The sequence below is a fragment of the Eucyclogobius newberryi genome, unplaced genomic scaffold, assembly GCF_026437365.1.
Source record: "Eucyclogobius newberryi isolate DKJ021-1_F unplaced genomic scaffold, fEucNew1.0.hap1 SCAF_12, whole genome shotgun sequence".
NCBI lineage: Eukaryota > Metazoa > Chordata > Actinopteri > Gobiiformes > Gobiidae > Eucyclogobius > Eucyclogobius newberryi.
The window spans coordinates 10,830,916-10,853,040 of record NW_027315746.1 but is presented as its reverse complement, the minus strand read 5'-3'; the positions used below and the strand labels follow the sequence as shown (position 1 = coordinate 10,853,040).

Here is a 22,125-nt window from a genome sequence, read left to right as displayed (position 1 = left end):
GTTAAAGAATAATTCAATTCCTTAGATTTCCTTAAAAAAAAGGTGATTACCTTTTATTTGTAAACGTTTTCTATTTAGAAGACATAATTCAACAATAATTCTCAATATGCAAAGGATCAAGTGTGTTATAGGCCTGTCACGATAACACATTTTGAAGCGTGATATATATTGCTGAAGAGAATACAGAGGATAATTGATGATGTAGAAACTCATTTTTCGACACAATAAATCTAAAGCAGACTAATCTCCTAAAACTATGCTAAATGTACAGTATTGTTAACAGTAAAAACTAGTTGGTTCGTATCTCTATTGAGTTTTCTATTCAACCTTCTACTGTTCAATGACAATAATTAGTCAAAGAAAAAGTACCCGCGATAAATATTTACCAGTCAAATATTCGCCGGGTCGCGGGGGCAGTAGTCTAAGCAGGGACTCCCAGACTTCCCTCTCCCCAGACACTTCCCGAGGCGTACCCGGGGCCTCTTCCCGGTGGGACATGCCCGAAACACCTCCCCAGGGAGGCGCCCAGGAGACATCCGAAACAGATGCCCGAGCCACCTCAGCTGGAGGAGCAGCGGCTCTACTCCGAGCTCCTCCCGTGTGACTGAGCTCCTCACCCTACCTCGCCCAGCCACCCGGCAATCTTGTCCTTTCGGTCATTACCCAAATGGTCATGAGCCTTGATCATGGTCAAATTGTTCCATTTATCATTAATTGTACAATAAGTCAATATAATAACTATAGTGACAGGCCTATTGTGTAATCCCTGATTCGTCCAGGACTCCGGAGTTGTCATGGACACTGCATTTGAAATTAATCCTTTGAAATAAATCATTGTCTAGTTGAATTCTAAAATCATTTTTTGTTTCAACCCTAGTAATAATCATAAACATTCTTTTTTTTGTCATAGATTTGGGATCTAGCAGACTCTGAACGAAAGGGCTATCTGGATAGGCGGGTATGATATTTCCTGACTGAGACTAATTACTGTAAAGCAATATCAACCTAATCGTTTTCTTCTTCTCAGGGTTTTTTCACCGCTTTAAGACTTGTGGCTTCAGCACAAGGTGGAAATGACATAAGCCTCAACAACCTCAACCAAACGCTGGCATCGCCCACGTTTGTGAGTGATTCATTCACAGAATCTTACTGTATTCCCTTCAATGACAGTGAAAGCAGTAACGATGTTTCTAACGATGTTTCCGAGTTTAACCCCATCGTTACTTTACAGAAAGACACGAGCAGCCCCTTGTTGACTGCGCCGTCGTCCACGCCCGATTCTCAGTGGGCTATAAGGGTCAGAGTTCACAGATTTCTTAAACGATTAAACTTAAAATACATTACAAGAGCTGCATTTGTGTGTCATTTTAGGCCGATGAAAAAGGAAAGTTCGAAGGCATTTTTGAGAGCCTGACTCCTGTAAACGGTTTGCTTTCTGGAGACAAAGTCAAGCCGGTTTTAATCAACTCTAAACTACCTCTGGACATATTGGGAAAGGCAAGTGTAATTATGTGTTTCTATACATTTAAACTGGCTGTGTGTTATTAAATGTGTGGCATAAACTCTCTGCTGTGTTCTTTTTTTACAGATTTGGGATCTAAGTGATGTCGACAAAGACGGGAGCCTGGACAAGGACGAGTTCATTGTGGTGGGAAATCGTTGCTTTGCCGCTAAATGAATTGTTCACTTTAATATTTTAATTAATTATACAGTGCATTTCCTCATACGAGCTCATGTTATCTGATGTTGTATTCATAAATCCAGAAGCACTTTATGGACTTTTAATGGCTTCTCTGGCACACAGGAATTTCCCTTTTGGATTATTAATAAGATCCCGTTCAGTCGTTTATTTATCTGCGTTTCAAATGTAAATCGCGGCCTCTATATTTCAATCGCTTCCGTTTATTCCAGGCCATGCATCTCGTGTACCGGGCGATGGAGAAGGAGCCCGTCCCGACAGCGTTGCCGCTCTCGCTCGTACCGCCAGCGAAAAGGAAGAAGACGGCGGGGGCACTGCCGGGCGCCGTGGCCGTTTTACCCGGCTTCGGTGGGTTCTCGCCCGGGTCGGTTCTTCTCAGAGACTCCCGCCGCTCCACGCCGCCTCCGGCCAACACGCCGCCTCCGGCCAACACGCCGCCTCACGCCGCCGTCAACATCTCACCCAAGCACTCCTTCAGATCCTCCCCACAGGTACAGGTCAATCAAACTGAGTCCACTAATGCACGGATGCCAACTTTTGAGAGCTCATGCCAATTATTAGTCTATTTAAATGTGACTATTATAGCTCCAGCATCGGCCCATCATTTTGTTTAGGCATAATTCGTTTGGTTGGTTGTGAAACGGGGTTGTGGATGTCTAAAAATCCTTGCTATAGATGTATTTTATTATTATACTACATTATTATGCAATATGCATTAACTGAATTTATAGCAATTTCAACAACAAAAAATTGGGGAAATGGGGAAAATCGGATCCTGGTTTAGAAAGAAAATTGAAAATCTGTACTGGCCATGTGTAAATATTGTTTTTTTTTTTATTATTAAAGGATTTAATCAGAATCCAGATGTGTTATACGGCTTTAAAGTATTGATGGATATATAATGCATCTGTCATTGTGTTTCTCACATTTGCAGCTAAGTGCTGTGTGTCCTTTTGCTTGTCTTAATGTTCCAGTTGTTGCTGTTTTTCTGTTCAATATTCACCGTGTTATGCCAACAGTCCTGTGCGCCCTACGTTCACTTATGAAGGGAAAACCTGAGACTTCACAGGAGAACGATAAATAATGCACGTTAAGTTGAAATGTCACCTGGTTTTCGCCGGTCTTCGTTTGTAAAAGTGTTTTGTATTGCAAGTGTAGTGAAAAAGAGTGGCAACTTGAGACATTTGGAGAAAAATGCAGTGAAATGCTAATATCGCCTCCCTGAGCCCTGTACTGCATCACAACCACATATATCTGTGTTCGACTGGAAGAAACCGAGCTGTCCCGGTAAAGATGACAATTTAGATCAAGTAACTTACAGTTTTTGATTAAAAGATTTCGATTTTTTTTTTAGTACTACATTAAAACAATAAAAAACGTCAGTAACCGACAAATCTACATTACACAAATTGTTTGGCAGTGGTAGAGGCCAAAAAGGCTTTTACCGACAAATACTTAAGTAAATCAAAGGAAATCTTACGTTACATCACATTAAATTGCAATAATCCTTTTAAAAGGTCATTGCAAATATGAAAAATGTGTCCCAAGATGCAAGAGTCAGCCAGGAACTAAAAATTAATCTAAGAGTGTTGCCTTATCTCCGTTTAAAGTGTTCTATTATAGACGTGATGCCGATTAATTATGTTCTAGATCAGGGCTATAAACCATTTGTATTGATCCTAAAGAAAACCATATAAATAGGGGAAAATGTGACCTGTTAACATTTTTAGAATGATTTTGAGCTTAATCATAACTTGAAGAAGAGCAACACGTTTAATAAAGAAAGCTCTTTAGTGTTGAGAATGTAAGTCTATTGTGTAAAATCTTGCAACTGAAAATGAGCATTTGTTATTATGATTGTGGTATTGAGAACAGTGAGAAAATAGAGTATAGAATATGTTCCCTTGTATTGAAATCGACATTTTGGTATCAGGACAGCACTAAAATCGGCTCACTTTTCAAAATTATGAGAAAATAAGGCCGTTGCCATGGCAATTTAAAACAAGATATTAGATCTAAGATTTTGCATATAACAGGAAGCTGAAACCAATGAATATTTCATCAGTATTTTCTTTAAAGAGAAAGTTAAGTTGTAACATGAGTGAGTTGTTCAGTGTCAGAGGAAAGACTTGTTTTGCCACATAGTTGAGGCCAGTGGCTTTACAAGTGTGTGAATTATTATTGTTACAACGATCACCCAACTGTAACCGAGGAACTGGTTTCCCGGAAAAGTCTCATTGCACTAGTTGTTTGATTTGACTCTTGACCTCTGCATTGAGAATGTTCTCTATTGATACTGACTTATACTGACTTAACCATGTGCGATACTGTCATGTTCATGTACAATACTGTCATGTTCATGTGCAAATACTGTCATGTTCATGTGCAATACTGTCATGTTCATGTGCAATACTGCCATGTTCATGTGCAATACTGTCATGTTCATGTGCAAATACTACTGTCATGTGCATGTGCAAATACTACTGTCATGTTCATGTGCAAATACTACTGTCATGTTCATGTGCAAATACTACTGTCATGTTCATGTGCAAATACTACTGTCATGTTCATGTGCAATACTACTGTCATGTTCATTCTGCCTGAAGAGTGGGTCCAGCTCCAGTCTCCTTGTGTCCGTCTGTCCGTCTGTGAGAGTCGGATCTCTCCTTCACTGGAACTCCTCCAGGTTTCTACGCTTTTTTCCCAAAGAGGTTTTTTTTGTAGTTTTTCCTGGCCGAGAAGGAGAGTCTAAGGACAGAGGACCCTGGGACATCGTCCCTCGCCACCACAGACATTGTCTGACTTCATCGCCACCACAGACATTGTCTGACTTCATCGCCACCACAGACATTGTCTGACTTCATCGCCACCACAGACATTGTTGATTCATTTCTCCCTGTGGCCCTCAGAGGCAACTGTTGTTGTGATTTTGGGCCTTACAAAAATAAATTGATTTGATTTGATCATGTGCAATACTACTGTCATGTTCATGTGCAATACTACTGTCGTGTTCATGTGCAATACTACTGTCGTGTTCATGTGCAATACTACTGTCGTGTTCATGTGCAATACTACTGTCGTGTTCATGTGCAATACTACTGTCGTGTTCATGTGCAATACTACTGTCGTGTTCATGTGCAATACTACTGTCGTGTTCATGTGCAATACTACTGTCGTGTTCATGTGCAATACTACTGTCGTGTTCATGTGCAATACTACTGTCGTGTTCATGTGCAATACTACTGTCGTGTTCATGTGCAATACTACTGTCGTGTTCATGTGCAATACTACTGTCGTGTTCATGTGCAATACTACTGTCGTGTTCATGTGCAATACTACTGTCGTGTTCATGTGCAATACTACTGTCGTGTTCATGTGCAATACTACTGTCGTGTTCATGTGCAATACTACTGTCGTGTTCATGTGCAATACTACTGTCGTGTTCATGTGCAATACTACTGTCGTGTTCATGTGCAATACTACTGTCGTGTTCATGTGCAATACTACTGTCGTGTTCATGTGCAATACTACTCTCGTGTTCATGTGCAATACTACTGTCGTGTTCATGTGCAATACTACTGTCGTGTTCATGTGCAATACTACTGTCGTGTTCATGTGCAATACTACTGTCGTGTTCATGTGCAATACTACTGTCGTGTTCATGTGCAATACTACTGTCGTGTTCATGTGCAATACTACTGTCGTGTTCATGTGCAATACTACTGTCGTGTTCATGTGCAATACTACTGTCGTGTTCATGTGCAATACTACTGTCGTGTTCATGTGCAATACTACTGTCGTGTTCATGTGCAATACTACTGTCGTGTTCATGTGCAATACTACTGTCGTGTTCATGTGCAATACTACTGTCGTGTTCATGTGCAATACTACTGTCGTGTTTATGTGCAATACTACTGTCGTGTTTATGTGCAATACTACTGTCGTGTTTATGTGCAATACTACTGTCGTGTTTATGTGCAATACTACTGTCGTGTTTATGTGCAATACTACTGTCGTGTTTGTGCAATACTACTGTCGTGTTTGTGCAATACTACTGTCGTGTTTGTGCAATACTACTGTCGTGTTTGTGCAATACTACTGTCGTGTTTGTGCAATACTACTGTCGTGTTTGTGCAATACTACTGTCGTGTTTATGTGCAATACTACTGTCGTGTTTATGTGCAATACTACTGTCGTGTTTATGTGCAATACTACTGTCGTGTTCATGTGCAATACTACTGTCGTGTTCATGTGCAATACTACTGTCGTGTTCATGTGCAATACTACTGTCGTGTTCATGTGCAATACTACTGTCGTGTTCATGTACAATACTGTCGTGTTCATGTACAATACTGTCGTGTTCATGTGCAATACTACTGTCATGTTCATGTGCAATACTACTGTCATGTTCATGTGCATATAACTGATGAAAATGGAGTGTTTATTTTACTATTATTATTATTAGTATCTTGTCTTACTCCAGCTGTTTTTATTTTAGTTGATATTTTATTTTAATTTTATTTATCTTTATTTATTTTTCCCCTCCATTCCTTATTAGGAAATGAGAGGTTTTGTCTATAGGAGTTTTTGTTTATAAGAGTTCTTCTATTAAGAGCTAAACTTCCTATACCTGTCCTTTTCCTCTGTATCTACTGCGTTACAACAATGAAATTTCCCCATGTGTGGACAATAAATGAATATCTTATCTTATTTAAAGTGCCTAATTTACATGTGTTTTATTCCAGACCAAGTACTTTCTGATGTGTTGATGCTGGTGTTCTTGTCTCTGGTTTTGTCTGCAGCCCACAGTAAACTGGGTGGTCACTTCGGCGGACAAGGAGCGATACGATGAGCTGTTCAGAAAAACAGACGCAGATGGAGATGGACTGGTCACTGGGTCAGAGGTCATTGAGATCTTTATGCTGTCCACTCTGTCTCAGACGATGCTGGCTCAGATTTGGTGAGACACTTTTTACACATGAAACACAATCTTTTCTTTCTCAGCTCAGGTAGGAATTAGCCCCGAGGATGCTTCTGTGAGCTGTCCTTAAAGGATTTGTTTAAAAGAAGTATTTCTTGTAACAACAGGTTTGGTGAAAATGATTTCCCACCAGAAATGTTGTTTGGAAGTCTTTGATCATGTTCAGGTGATGCGGTTCCTTCACGTAAGTCTCTGACAGGCTCTTGGGACAAAAAGAGGCTTGGTTCAGTGGCACAATGGCACATTTAGGCTAATTTGCATAAAACTAGACGACTACTATGTCCTTGATCATTGTCATCTTTCAGAATAAAAATAAATCTACAATTACACAGTAGAGACATTGAATATCAATCTTAACACTTCTATTATTTTCTGTAGCAAAGACTATAGCATAATATGATATAGTATATAATTATACTTCCTGTTCAGGCCTCTTCATTGTTCTCCTAACCCTTTGGCGCTCTCTGGTGGACAATTCATGAAATGACATTTCCACAGTCGGAGCTCCGACTGTATCTTGAGTTGTAAGTGTTGTGTTTTTCTCACTTAAAAAGGAAAGAATAGCTTTTGTAGAACATGGTGTATTTGAACTGACTAATATTTTTGTGGACACACTATATAAACTATTGCAGATGTTGGAAGAATAAAGTAGATTTGTAATTTATATGCATCAAACCAGGCCTGCAACTTATGGTGCATTTTGTAATTGTTTAGTCTAGCGAAGTTGTTTAGTACTCAAAATGCCAGTGAAATATGAGATATTTACACTATTTCCCAGACAAAGCTGAACTTAATCTGTTTGAGATATTAAAATTATAGATGAAAACACAAAATTATACATTTCCCATGTCATTTATTGTGCAATTACTGTCGTGATCACATGCAATGGTATTTATGTATTTATTTATTATTTTTCCCCTCCATCCCTTGTTGGGAAATGGGAGGTTTTGTCTATGGGAGTTTTTGTTTATAGGAGATCTTCTACTGAGAGTGTTTTTCAAACTGCCTATAAGTGATCTGTTCTTTTCTTCTGTATCTACCTGCGTTGCAACAATGAAATTTCCCCATGTGGGACAATAAAGGAATATCTTATTTATGTCAGACTCCAAAGGAAAGGCCTGAGAGGAAAGGAAAGGCCTGAGAGGAAAGGTTGTATTGCTCAGACTGAGCAGGAATCCATGTACAGACCAGTTAACTATTAGTATAATTTCTTAATTAGTTGACAACATTTTTTATAATCTCTTAGTTGTGATTGCACGAGGAACTTGTTGCAGCCTTTATCAAACATCAGCATTATGTATGAACAAAACATAAATGTGTGTAATCCCTCATTCAGCCTGTAGTGGCCCATGGAAGTAAAGGATTCACAGATGTTCATCTGGAGCTGTTTTTGAAATGAAATATTTTGACTGCCTCCTGAAGTCATGCGCACTACTGGTCTGAGCTAACATTTGGAACTTTTAAATATTTTCTACCATGGAGTTTCTACCATGTAAAAACAGTCTGTGGCTGTAAAGGCCATATTAAGTATAAAGTTTTTCTAACGTTCTAACATTCTATTTAAAGGGGTCTTGCTGACACAAAACATACGGGGAAACTGAACCGTGAGCAGTTCGCTCTGGCCATGCACCTGATCCAACAGAAGATCACTAAAGACCTGGATCCTCCCACAGCCCTGACCCCGGACATGATCCCTCCCTCTGAAAGGACCAGCGCTGGGGTCGTGAGTACATCCGTCTGTCATTCTGTCTACTGTCCTTTTCTGCTGCTGAACTATACAATCATAAATGTAGTACTGCATAAATGTCACTGACGCTGAGTGAACACTATGGTGATCGTTATTGTAATAATGCAAAATAATGCTTGAGTCTGTAGTTTTAGGGCAGTGGTTCTCAAACTCACACGCCTCATACATGTGAAAATGTCTTTGGGTTTTCCATGTACGATAAGGACTAGACCAAGACTAAATATGAACTAAACCATAGTCTAAAACAGAAAATTAGGCCTAAATTCTAATCCAGAAACCAAATTTCATGCAACATAATGTATTACTACGATGAAAGGTGTGACATAAATGATCGATAATCAGACGAGACAGAAATGTGTTAAAACGTGTCTTTAAACATATTAGTTGAGGTTTAATTATCAGACAAATGTGAAACGTCTGTAAAATGAATCACAAAGTGGAAAAATATATCACCATATACTCTTAGTTGAAAGTTTGCCATTGTTTTTCTTTCCTCAACTCTTTTTGTAGCTTTTCTAACTCTAAACGAACTAACCAATATTCTGATTTTGCATAACTTCAAAACAACACTCACAATATTGTTTACATTTTGATATATTGCCCTCTATTAATACAACTGTTTTTCAACTTTACATTGAAACTCCCAGACATTTACCCAGTACTCTAACTCTTCTGATTCTGCATTTCAAAGTGATGATGCTGTTGTGTTCTGCTTGTCCATGTCCTCTTCCCCAGGGCTATACTGGGCTCATGTCTGCCATGAGGCCTGAACTCGCTCCCCTTTCTAGTGTTCGCAGAGTGAGTCACCAGGTGGCGCCGTTGTCCGTCTTTATCCTCTCTCTGCTCTGCATGTCCTGTAACTGTTTCATATGAGTCTGTTTTATTCCTGAGTCTGTTCAGTTTTTTTTATTGCACCTCACAATCTTCCAGGATCTATACGTCTCTGCCAAAGGAAATATAAAAGTTCTGAATTATGTTTACTATTTGCAATCAATTTCATTTGGCTGGAAATTCCCTAAGTTTCCCGAGCTTTAGTTCTGTGAGGAAAATGCTGCCATCTGCTGTAGACTTTAACCCATTGCCTCCTGCTTTAAGTGAGCTCTGGCTCTAGTTTAGCGCAAAGCCATAAGACTCACTCAAACTATCAGTGGTGGAAGAAGTACTCAGTTTTGTAAAAGTAAAATAACAGCTAGAGAAGCCAAACATATACATGTAAAAGTATCACATTAAAAAAAAAAAATATATATATATATATATAGTCTTTGCTGTTTAAATGTACTTTAAGTGTAATGTGGTGATTTTGATAAAGGTGCAGATCTTTTTTTTAACAGTGTAATTTATTTATTTCATTTTCTAGTGAATTCTATGCATACTTGTTTTTGGCTATTAAAAATGTTGTGCAGCAGAAAGTACAGATCCTTGCTCTCAAATGTACTGGTGTAAAAGTGAAAAGTATCCCCTGTAAAAATGACTAAAGTAAAATACAGATGCCTAGTACTTTTGCTTCTGTACTTTGTTACTTTCCACCACTGCAAATCAGGTTTTATTTACTTGGAAATATCATTAAGAGGTAAAACTAAATAGTTTTTATTTCGAACTAAAGGTTTTCTATGGGAAATCGACTTAATTGCAGAAACCACATAATATACCATGAAAGTACTTCTCTGTTTACAATCTTATAATCAGTCAAATAGCTCTATTATATTACTCTATTGTTACTAAAGACAGTTTTTTTTCTTTAAATTGATCTATCACAATTTTCTCTTTGATTTGATCATATTAAAAACAAATAAATGTCTTTCAATATTCATTTTCTGAGCATAATCAACACAAACTTTCAATAATTGCAATTTTGTCATAAGAATAATCACATCTCTTCTTCTAACGTCTCAACTCTGCTCAAACAATATTATAACTGAGGATTTTGAAATGAAGTCAATTAAAATACTATTCTCTTGTATAAATACATTTTTCACTTTGTTTTACACCATTTAAAATAAAATAAAAATCAGCTTTGACTTAATACTTTGCATTCCGATGCCGTGCTATTGTTGGTAGTAAAACCGTTGCGAGTCCTCCTCTCGTTCTCACGTGCCTAATTTTAAAATATGAGCGTATTACACACTGCATGAAATTCTCCTGCATTGTCCGACGCGCATATCTCCTCATTGGTGCACTCTGTCTTCCATTGTGTCTGCGGTTCTCTAGTCATGCAAGGTGTTCAGATTTCCTTCCTGTGTCTTTTGTTTTGGCAGAAGGAGCAGTGGGGAGCGGGCCACCACCTCTCCACTCGCTCACATGTTCAGCCTTTCCCACATGTTTAGAAAAGTTTAGGGGGCCAATAATACTATCAACAAATAATATGCCATAGGTTGTCTTAGTTTGGAAGAGGTGGGGGGTTTCTGTCATGTTGCAAACAGGAATAAAGAAGATAACCTTGTCGCTAACTTTGTATCTAAATGCTAATAAATAACTTGCAGGTGCAATCCAAAAAACATTCTGAGTGCAAAATATAGGGTTAGTGTGCAAAATATAGGGTTAGTGTGCAAAATATAGGGTTAGTCCTGGGCAGCTATAGGGCTTTAGTCCTGGGCAGCTGTAGGGCTTTAGTCCTGGGCAGCTGTAGGCTTAGTCCTGGGCAGCTGTAGGCTTAGTCCTGGGCAGCTATAGGGCTTTAGTCCTGGGCAGCTATAGGGCTTTAGTCCTGGGCAGCTGTAGGGCTTTAGTCCTGGGCAGCTGTAGGCTTAGTCCTGGGCAGCTGTAGGCTTAGTCCTGGGCAGCTATAGGGCTTTAGTCCTGGGCAGCTATAGGGCTTTAGTCCTGGGCAGCTATAGGGCTTTAGTCCTGGGCAGCTATAGGGCTTTAGTCCTGGGCAGCTGTAGGCTTAGTCCTGGGCAGCTATAGGGCTTTAGTCCTGGGCAGCTATAGGGCTTTAGTCCTGGGCAGCTATAGGGCTTTAGTCCTGGGCAGCTATAGGGCTTTAGTCCTGGGCAGCTATAGGGCTTTAGTCCTGGGCAGCTATAGGGCTTTAGTCCTGGGCAGCTATAGGGCTTTAGTCCTGGGCAGCTATAGGGCTTTAGTCCTGGGCAGCTGTAGGGTTAGTCCTGGGCAGCTATAGGGCTTTAGTCCTGGGCAGCTGTAGGGTTAGTCCTGGGCAGCTGTAGGGTTAGTCCTGGGCAGCTGTAGGGTTAGTCCTGGGCAGCTATAGGGCTTTATTCCTGGGCAGCTGTAGGGTTAGTCCTGGGCAGCTATAGGGTTAGTCCTGGGCAGCTATAGGGTTAGTCCTGGGCAGCTATAGGGTTAGCCCTATAACAGCCAAGGACTAAACCTATAACAGCCTGGCCTAGTCCTGGGCTGTAATCCTATAGCTGCCCAGGACTAATCCTGGGCAGCTATCAGCCAAACTTACCCACATGTTTTGGACTAAGTATTGGACTATATATTGCATTGGAGAGTTATTTTCTGTGAGTTTTCTGTGTCTAAACTGGTGGGAAACGCTCCACACCAACATCATCTCCACGTTGTGGCGTTGCATGCGCTCCCGCCGTACACGACTCCCATCACTGTCGTGGCTGATGTTTTCTGGCGTTTGTGCCTCAGGAAAGCAGCGTCCCCGTGGTCCCCGTGGCCCCCGTGGCCCCTGTGGAGCTGACGGGGAACAAAGAGCTGGATGACCTCAGCCAGGAAATAGCTCGGCTGCAGAGGTGAGCCCCCGAGCAGTGTTTGGTCTCCTCCAGGGTTTTTTCTGAGGAGAGCCACCACCTGCTTATCTCTATGGAGATGTGTTTATTAGTTTATTTAAAATGGGACAGAACAGAGAGCTTTGCCACATTCAAAATAGTAACAGATGCCATGTTTATAGGCCATCTAAACAAAATCTAATCTTCACACTTGGACACTAACATAAACAGATAAAAGCAGTAACACATAGATATATATGTTACAAAATATTTACAAATTTACACATTTACAATGGCTTTAGTGTTCTGGATCTGTGGGCTTTTTACAGTGTCAGTTTTGCTTTCTGTTCCATTTTAGTTTCATTTTAATATGCATGTGTTTTTTTATCAACACCTGTTCGACATTAGGCCATTGTGTAGTTTATAATGATTCTTCTTTACCAATGTTGTTGTCCCAGAGCTTTGAGGACAAATCCTGGAGTGAACTCAGTCAGTGAAGTCTCAAATGTCTAGCTTTTGTTCTCCAACCGCCTCAAATGACCCTTTTTTTAAATGAAATTTAGAATATTATGACGATAAAGTGCATCGTTGAAGATTCTTAAGTCCTCTGAGGATATTGAGTTGTCCTTGTCCCTTCCTGTCAACCACATCTGTACGCATGACCTCGTCCAGCTATTGTTCTCTACGACCGCTCCATGAATAATATGTCATTGAATGCCTGAAAGCATCTGCTCAAACTAATATTTTACCAATTAGCTTGTAAAGTCAGTGGCGTCAATCTGTATCGTAGAATGTGCACAAACCATCGAGTGTAAACACAAATCTGGATGCACGCCACTAAAAATCCCTTTGAGCTTATTTAATATTACCATATGTTGCAATCAAATGGGGCCATGTTTTTCTCTAGCATAGTAACAAACCCATTGTAATGATGAGTACTCGGGTTTGGTTGCTAAACCATTTGCAATTTTTTTTTTAACCTTTTTGAGCGCGTCCTTAAAGCCTCGAGCGGCACTTTGTCACCCTCTTAATTTGTTGCCTACTGTAAACCGGCCATTATGTTTACATCAACAGAAGCAGCACATCATAAACGGGACTTGCTATATGCTCATTAATTTCAGGAAGAAGAAAACAAACTATAAACTACACTGGCTTTTACCTTGTGTGCTCTGTTATGTGTTGGAAAACCCCGCGCTCGCTCCCCAGGCATGTTAAATATTACCACATTACTCCCATCGCTGCCAAATGTTAATGTCAAGTGCGAGGAGTTGCTTCGTTTTAAAAAAGCATAAATGGCTGCACCTCATCTTTGCCCTTTTTTTCCTCAGAGACAAGTTCATTTTGGAGCAGGAGATCAGGGAAAAGGAGGACGGCATACGAAGACAGAATAGTGAAGTTCAGGTAAGGTTATGGTGGGTAGAGTTGAGAGCGTCTTCATTTGTATTCTGTTTCAAATGTCCCTTAAAACTACAGCACCCAAAATATCCTCTTGTCCTGGTTCGTGCTCTGCCACAAAACGCTGTGTTTCTGGATTTTCTGTTTTACTTTCTATTGAGGGAAACTGAACTACAAAGTTTCCAGTTACCAGTTTCTCCAATTGGTCTTTTGTAATGCAACCGATACAAAATAATATAATAGAAACAAACATTATCTTCCATTGGCAATGACTGGTAGAAATTTGGCCTTGGATTCCTCGTACACATAAAACAGCTGATGCTTAATTTAAGTTTCAGCAAGACACTTGGCAGTTAGCAGTTAGCATCGTCAAAAGAAAGCAGTTAAAGTTGCATTAAGTTTTGAGTCGTCCGACCGATTCTGTTCTTCGATGACACAACCTAGTTTATTCATCCTGATTCGGGGGTGGCACATATCGTGGCATGGGTTGCAAAGTTGTTGGCATTCTTAACCGCTCTTTTTAAGTGAGGAGATTCCCATTTCTGTGGTCTGTGTGGAGTTTACCACCGAGCTGGTTCTGGTGCCGGTGCCAGGTTCAGAAGCGGTTCTGCCATTTTCCACTCTAAAAAGGCCTGGCTCTTGGTGCCAAAAGCTGGTTCCGTCTCGGCACCGGGAAACAATGGAACACTAAACATAAAAACTTGTATATTATAGTAATTACTTGGTAAACACAAGTAATGCAGAGGCCAAAAGAAGTCGGGTTTAACTGAAATACATCCAATACTAGTGGGGTTGTTGGGAGAAAAACAACCAAATGCTAACAGATGGCTAGTAAACGTGTATTTCGTGGAAAACTAGATATTGGAAAACTAGAAATTGGCACATTACAGAACCAGCACCAGCCCGGAACCGGCTCTGAACCATCCCAGATCCTGCATTTTTGAGGAAAAAGGGGCATCTCTGTCTGAGTGGGTTCCCCTGACACTCTATTTAACCTAATCAACACAAACCATTCACAATCAAACACTGACCATTATTCTTAATCATAGGATTTTCAGAACAAAAACTAGACCGCCCCCCCCAAAGCTTAGTCAATCCTAACACTGCTTACTCCTGGATTTGCGAAACATAAAAGATGCCGACAACGTGCAGCGGTCTCATTTTAATGCATCTTTACCTTTTATGTAAAACACTTTGAGTTACTTTGTGTATGAATTGAGTTCGACAAATAAACTTGCCTTGTGTGGCTTCTGCTCAATGTGAGGAGAAAGGAAGTTTACTCATTACTCAAGTATGAGTTCTGTTAATTCACTCAAAGTCAGAAAACTACTCTCAAAAAACAGTGTCTTCAAAAAAGGACTCCAGTAAATGTAGCTGAGTACTCTGAACATAAAGTTATCAGCATGACATAAGGATGTGTTGTGTTCAGGACATGCAGGGCGACTTTGAGCGAGAGAGCGTTGGACTGCAGGACCTGGAGACGCAGAAGCAGAACGCCCACAGTCGGCTGGAGGAGATGGAGCAGCAGCGCGCGAAGCTGGAGGGAATGCTCAATGACGTCAAACAGAAGTGCCAAGAAGAGAGCCAGATGGTCAGAAAGCTCCCTAATAAAAATAACATGTTTATAGCAAAGTTTCCCTTCAGGTGCCATGGTAATGCACATGTGGACTCAATTTAACCAAGGGCCGTGCTCAAAAACACGTGTTCCCACATTTTACATGTGGAGCGAGTTAGAGGGCTGGACATAATCAGAAAAATGACATTATGTTTACATGAATGCATCTGCGATGAGCGATGGCAAAAAGATGGAATGAATGGAATCGACTAAGATGAGCTCCATTTTTAACATGTGTTTTACTGAGCAACCATAAACAATAACATCTTTTTTTTATTGAAATTGAAATGTGATACTTTCTTCATTATTCCGAGTATTCTGCCACTGCAGTGCAAACAGATGTGTTTTGAAGAGAATAGTGCAGATATTGACACTTTGAAAATACGGCGCGATACGCTGCTCCTAAGTGGCAGAGTGTGATCATATTGGATTTCTATATTGAGCGCCACATTTTTTAAGTACTTTTTGCTAGCGCCGTAACGGCGCTGTCCCACCGCCATCCTCAAGCCTCAGCCTAGTGAAAACAAAGTTGCCGGAGGATACACCTCTCTTGAAGGTATTTTTGAGCAATAAAAACATCTGCTCTGAAGTTCAATGCCATACTGAGGAACATTCCAGGCAAAGCAGCACTGTCTCCATGGACACTACTGTGGCAGACTCTCCATGAGAGAAGATGCATGATGCACCTTTAAGTGGCCATGAGGAACTTGCAGCCAAACTACATTTTGTGAAACTTTACCCTCATTATGAATCTTTTGTCCAGATCTCGTCCCTTCAGACCCAAATCCGTTCTCAAGAGAGCGACATGCGCAGCCAGGAGGACAGCATGTCCCAGACAAAAGCAGAGCTGAACCGGCTGCAGGACGAGGAGACTCGACTGGAGCAGAATCTGATGTCGGGACGTGTGCAACTGGACGGCATCGTCAAGTCCATGAACACCACCCACGATGAACTCAACCAGGTCCATTTTTTTAATTATACTTTGGAACTGGTTATCACACATGCTTTTACATTAGATACATGAATATTAGTCTCCTGGCGAGTTCATTTTTAAATTGTACATTATTGTATTGTTAATTCAATAATTAAATATAACACAACATCATACTTTCTGTCTATTACTTGTGGTCCATACAAGTAACTAAGTATATCCTTCTACAAAGCCTATCCCCATGAAGATGTTATTGCTTTGCCAAAATATTCAGCATTATGGCTTTGAATGTATGTATCTCCATGGTGACTGGGTGACATTGTAATTGGCTTGGTGATATATCTGTCAAGTTCTTTTCGAGCAATAAAAAAGAACATCTTTAGCAGACCCATCACCAAAAAAGTTGCATAGTGCCTCTTTAATATAAAAGCTACAGACTGAATAGTTGACCATCTGTGCATTTGTGTTGCAGGCTCGCACCAAACTGTCAATGATCCAGGAAAACCAAAAGGAGGTGTCTAAGACCATAGAGCAGTACAACAGCGCGCTAAAGGAGCTCAACGGAGGAAACTACAAAGACTTTGAGGACGTCAGTGATGGATTTGCTGAGAAGGAAAACAGAGGATTTGTGAGTGTGGTGAGTAAAGTCTGCATAATATATGAAAACATCATAAACATAAGATAAGCTAATCCTTTATTGTCCTGGTAATTTGTCCTGGTACAGGGCCACTTTAACACACAACATCACCAACCACCAATTCATGATGGCAAATAAACTATGCCTTAATATATTTTTAACAATAATGTATACAAGGCAAGACAAAGTCTTCCCTTCATAACAGTTTTGTATGTACAACATTCAAATATAAATGGGTCCACCACCTGCAGATCTGTAGAGAAGTGAGGCCTCTATATTAGGAATGCATGTTTTTCAAGGTATTTTGAGCAATAATAAATACAGGGAGTGTAGGTTTTACTGCCATGTTGTGAAACACTAACTTGACTCACACAGTTTGATATGTGTATCACTCTGAACTGAGTTCTACAATTTATCAATCTGGAAAGGCTCTTGCCAAAAGCGGTCGGGAAAAGTCTTGACGTCATGACGAATCTGATTGGTCAAAGGAGCGTCACAACAGGAACAAGCCAAGAAATCAATCTGTTGTTAAATCCAGTCCGAGAAAAGCACAGACTTCTTCCCCATCCTCAAATACTCCAGGCTCTAAATCTGCTAAAATAGGCTGAAGTACGTCTGTTGGCGTCACCGTGTTTGTTTGTCCTTTTCACATCCAGCCAGATGGATTCTCAAGAGTTTGTGAAACAAATATCGTGAGAATTCTTCTGGCTTGCCAGGTTAATTAAACAAGCAGTGCCAGAACAATACAATTAAAAAAATAATCAAGTTATTTAGTGCACCTTTTGATACAAAGCCTTATCTGACCTGTCAATGCCAGATCGTCAGAATGAATGGGAGATCTTCTGTTACTCTGCCCCAGCTTACCACCAGCAAGTGTGGAGTGAATGAATAATGAGTGTCCAAAAAGTGATATATATAAAAACATTGTTATTATTATTTAAATTTCAAATAAATATAACTTTTTCTTCTAATAAGACGATGGAATTCAAGCAAGAGCCTATTTACCTGATGTGTTTCTGCGGCGGGACTTCGACCTTTCTCTGATGAAAGCAAAAGTCCTGCAGCTGAAACATGTCGGGTATATACACTATCATCTTATCAGAAGAAAAAGTTACATTTATTTGAAAAAGAAGATGGAATGAATTTTCCAATAATAAAAATAACAGCTTCTAGTGTCAGTCTATTTTAGAAGAAATACATTTTTTGCACTGAATAAACATTTTTCCCTTCTTCAAACAGAATAGCTCTTTGAAATCCAGGATAGCCATGTTCAACACCAGCGGTGGCAGCAGCAGCAGCAGCAGCCCCCTCAAAGACCCTCCACCTGATCCTTTCCAGACAGAAGACCCCTTCAAGTCCACCCTCTTAGACGGTACGTGCCATTTACCCTCTGCCCTGTCCACTGCTGCTGACTAATCCTCACATTTCTGACTAAGCATTTCCCAAAGCTAACCCACTGAGGCTTCCCACTTATTATGAATGGAAATGTTTGTTGTTATTTTCCAGTCCGTTTGCATTTATATGATGGAAAAGTACAATAAAGTAAGGATTAAGTGGTGTTAACGTCTTAAGATGATTCCTGGACACGTCGCTAGTGGCTCACGGCTACACACTGTCCTCTCTGTCCTGTTTTTTGTTTTTTTTAGACCCATTTGGCGGAGATCCTTTTAAAGAGAGTTATAGCTTCAGAGGCGCCGCTTCTGAAGACTTCTTTAAGAGGTCGAATAAGTCCGACCCCTTTGCGTTCGCGGACCCCTTCGGTCGAAAGCCCACGCCACCAGCTAAGGTACTGCTAAGCCTTTTGAACAGCAAGTGGAAAAACAAACCTCACTTGTACCAATAATGACAGCAGTGAAAGTGTTATATTTAAGATAGTTTCAAATACTCTTTTAATCATATGGTGGTACACATAATAACTCTGGTCTAATTTAGAAGCATTGCAATTGCGATTAGTTTTGCTGTGTATTTTTATTTATTAGGTCAATGTTGACATTTTAATTGCGTTTATGAGAATTGAACAAAAAGACTGAAATATGTAGTGTTTGTACACATCTAAACTACAGGGTTAGCCTTTTTTTTTTTTCAGATATCCATCAGATATGATGGGATATTTTGTCATTTCTGTAGCAGGGGACGCCACTAGGCCAACTAACAGGTCAGATCTGTGGAGGCGCATCCCCGCTCACAGTTTCAATGCATTTTTTCAGCTGTAAAAACATGTAAATTAACAAGTGAACATGTTTTACGGGGGAACGTTCCAGGTCAAAGCATGTGGCGGGCGGGTCTATGTTCCATAGTGCACCTTTAACTGTCAATTTCCACATTAGACCACTTGTTTGGCCTCATTTTATACTTTTCTAAAAACGTATTATACTATATTTACTGTATGTATTTATCTTACGGAAATGGCCAATGCTAGAATTTCCTATTGGGGCTGAATAAATGTAATTCTAATTTTGGTTATAATTCAGATTTTCCAGTCATTGTAAATTCCAACTTTGGGAGACTGATGCCAATATTTATCAGATTACTGTGTTAAAAGAGTATTCCTTCTACTTTTAACTCAATTACAGTGTACTTTTGACGAATAAGCCTCTATTTACTATCTATTATCTATTTACTACACAAAACACATTAGCATTACATAGGATAGAATAGATATTATGACCAATAGCATTATCAATGATGGCAAGCAAATGCTAATAAGAGTGTTTTTGTTTTGTTGTAAATACTCTCTTTTGTGTAGCCTGCGTTTACATGTATATTGTCATTTTCAGCCGGGTTCCTTCAGCAGCAGCGATTCATTCACATCAAACAGCTCCAGAGCAAAGGACTCAGGTATTAACGCTGTCAAACGCTTCATGTGGTGATGGTGAAAAGAAACACACAGATCATGGGGGGATTAGCCTGACCTTTAGGCTTTGACTTTATTTTAGCTAAAGATCTCTATAGGGCCCTGCAACACAACTGTGCCTGTAGTCAAAGTAGTTCTAGTACTCTGAGGTTAATCACCCCTCTTTGTTATGTTTTCACTGTAAAAGATGCAAATGAGCAATACTATTTTTATTTGAACAAACATTCATTCTTTATGAAAAGCACATTATGTAACTTTCTGTAGATGGAAAGTCTTTATAAAGTGTTTATAACCATACCTTGGAACAGTCTTCATGCACATACACAAGTCTTTCCATACTAAAGTCGTGTTTCCATGGAAACAGTTGGGTGGAGCCTCTTCCTGGCCATAAGAGTACATTTTGTGGACTTTTTATACATTTTTAGTGTAATAAGCCATCCAACAAAACAAAAACGTGCATTTGTTTTTTTGGATAAAAGGTGAATATAAATCTAATTTGATATGGTAATGTTAAGGCTTTATTGGGTAATCATTTGCCACAGACTAGTTCAATGTTTATCCAGCTGCATTTCATTTTCAATCTTTATCCATTTGTTTTGTTCCCTGGAAACCAAATCACAAATCATTGTTTAGTACAAAAGGCAATATTGTCCTAATCACGGGACTCACATTAATGACTTTAGATAACTTTGAAAGTTTAACAAAAGATTGAAATTGAAGAGTTAATGTGGTGTATGGCCTTAATGGACACATTATGGCTCTGTATCTAGAAGACTATAAATTTATCATACTCCATATACAGTAGAAGACTATATGTATCATACTCCATATACAGTAGAAGACTATGTATCATACTCCATATACAGTAGAAGACTATCATACTACATATACAGTAAAAGACTATATGAATCATACTCCATATACAGTAGAATACTATGTATCATACTCCATATACAGTAGAAGACTATCTATCATGTAGCTGGTAGAGCTGTAGGTTCAGTTAAGGTCTTTCATGGAACAAAAGCCTACTATTTCCTTCTTTCCAGTATGTTGTATAGTCATCTTAACACTTAATACAAACTGGATTATTTTTCCCAGCCTGTGACTTTGGAGTTTTGGAGGTGACGGAACAGTCAGTTGTGCAACTTTTCTCAAAGAGCTTTTTATTGCTGCTCTGGGTGACGTCTTGGATCTAAATTATAATTTGGGGGCATGAGGGGCAAACAATTTTTAACTTTCTGTGGCTTCAACTTTTCCTGTGGTTTCCTGTGACCTATTTTTATACCCAGTACCTACGCATTTAACCAAACTATAAATACCCCGCCCCCCACCGCCACCACAAGTGCTCGTTTTAGGGAAAAAACAGGAGATGTGCAGGAGCCAAGCATAACAGAAAGTGTGTGTGAGTGTGGGGCTTGTACAAGACACTGGCATATATTTAACTGGTTCATTTTGGATATAACTGACTACAACTAATATTTTAGTCTTAAAGGACCTACATTTAATTGGTCTTATGAAATCAAAGAGTAAATGGAGTGTGAATATGGCAAAAGTTGACTAAAACCAGAGTGAAACCTACCAGCTATGCAAGGTGTGATCAAATCCAAACCAGACCAAATTTAAATGAATCAAGCACAAATTCCAGTGAAAATAAGGAATAACGGCGTTCCCACTCATCCTGGAAATCCCTGGAAAATAACTTGTCTCATTTCCAGACAAAAAGGGATAAAAGTTTCGTGGAGTTGTAGAAACACAAATGAAAACGCTGCAAAATGTACCTCAAACCCCCTTTGACCTTATGACCCTGTTTGCTACACATGACCTGGGTTTAGATTATATCTTTCATACTTTACGTTATTCACCGTATTCCAGAAGCCTGTCTGAGCGCCGCCATCGGAAGAAGGGTTACGTCAATCCTTCTTCCGGTTTTATTAGTTAAGTTAACATAAGGCTGCCGACCTCCAGATAGAATAAGTTCTACTCAAACACAAAGTGGTGGGAATCGGGGGAATTGTCGACTTGTTGGTCACGTGAACATTGGACATTTTTACTCAAATCAATCTACTTTAGAGCATGTTTTATCCTCGAGACGTTTCCCTCGTTCTCCACTTAAATTAATGGTGTTCCCGCTCGACCGGAAGTGCCATTACAGCGGAAATTCCGATCCGTGGCAACAAGACGCAAAAGTGGGCGGGGCGGAATAAGGTCAATACCACTTTTGGCTATTTTCAAATCAAACTTATTCATGTAAATTTACAGTTTCTCTTGTGTAGTGTATTATAAATTTCTCTTCATTGTGGAATTGAGTTTGGCCTTAAACATCTTTTTAGTTCAGATGTAGAAATTGAGGTATTTGTCAACGCTGTAATTAAAAATACCTTATACAAACCATAAACCAGTAGAGACCCTTTCCTTAAGCAAACACGACTATTTAGGACTATTAGTATCAGCGTTGTCATCTTTTAATCTTTTAATGCATGAATCGATCCTGACAACAAACACCTAATAATAAGCACTTATTTTCTGGACTTAACGCGATACCCAACAATTCGATCTGTACGTTTCTACCAAATCGATCCAAAGACG

The 22,125-nt window shown here is 39.7% G+C and overlaps 1 protein-coding gene and 1 long non-coding RNA gene across 2 annotated transcripts in view; both read left to right on the top strand.

Moving 5' to 3' along the window:
• The window catches only part of LOC140356062 (uncharacterized), a 334,871-nt gene that overhangs the window by 198,760 nt on the left and 113,986 nt on the right, over positions 1–22,125 (top strand). The window lies entirely within an intron of this gene.
• Positions 1–22,125, top strand: part of LOC140356052 (epidermal growth factor receptor substrate 15-like 1) — a 34,497-nt gene that overhangs the window by 1,181 nt on the left and 11,191 nt on the right. Inside the window, exons 4-20 of the mRNA XM_072440766.1 lie at positions 911–958; positions 1,028–1,123; positions 1,232–1,297; positions 1,372–1,497; positions 1,589–1,648; positions 1,912–2,190; positions 6,502–6,659; positions 8,247–8,403; positions 9,163–9,225; positions 12,028–12,131; positions 13,436–13,508; positions 14,932–15,093; positions 15,881–16,078; positions 16,521–16,685; positions 17,925–18,057; positions 18,332–18,471; positions 19,463–19,523. Coding sequence (XP_072296867.1) covers positions 911–958; positions 1,028–1,123; positions 1,232–1,297; positions 1,372–1,497; positions 1,589–1,648; positions 1,912–2,190; positions 6,502–6,659; positions 8,247–8,403; positions 9,163–9,225; positions 12,028–12,131; positions 13,436–13,508; positions 14,932–15,093; positions 15,881–16,078; positions 16,521–16,685; positions 17,925–18,057; positions 18,332–18,471; positions 19,463–19,523 — 2,089 coding nt within the window. The remainder of the gene's footprint in view (positions 1–910; positions 959–1,027; positions 1,124–1,231; positions 1,298–1,371; positions 1,498–1,588; positions 1,649–1,911; positions 2,191–6,501; positions 6,660–8,246; positions 8,404–9,162; positions 9,226–12,027; positions 12,132–13,435; positions 13,509–14,931; positions 15,094–15,880; positions 16,079–16,520; positions 16,686–17,924; positions 18,058–18,331; positions 18,472–19,462; positions 19,524–22,125) is intronic.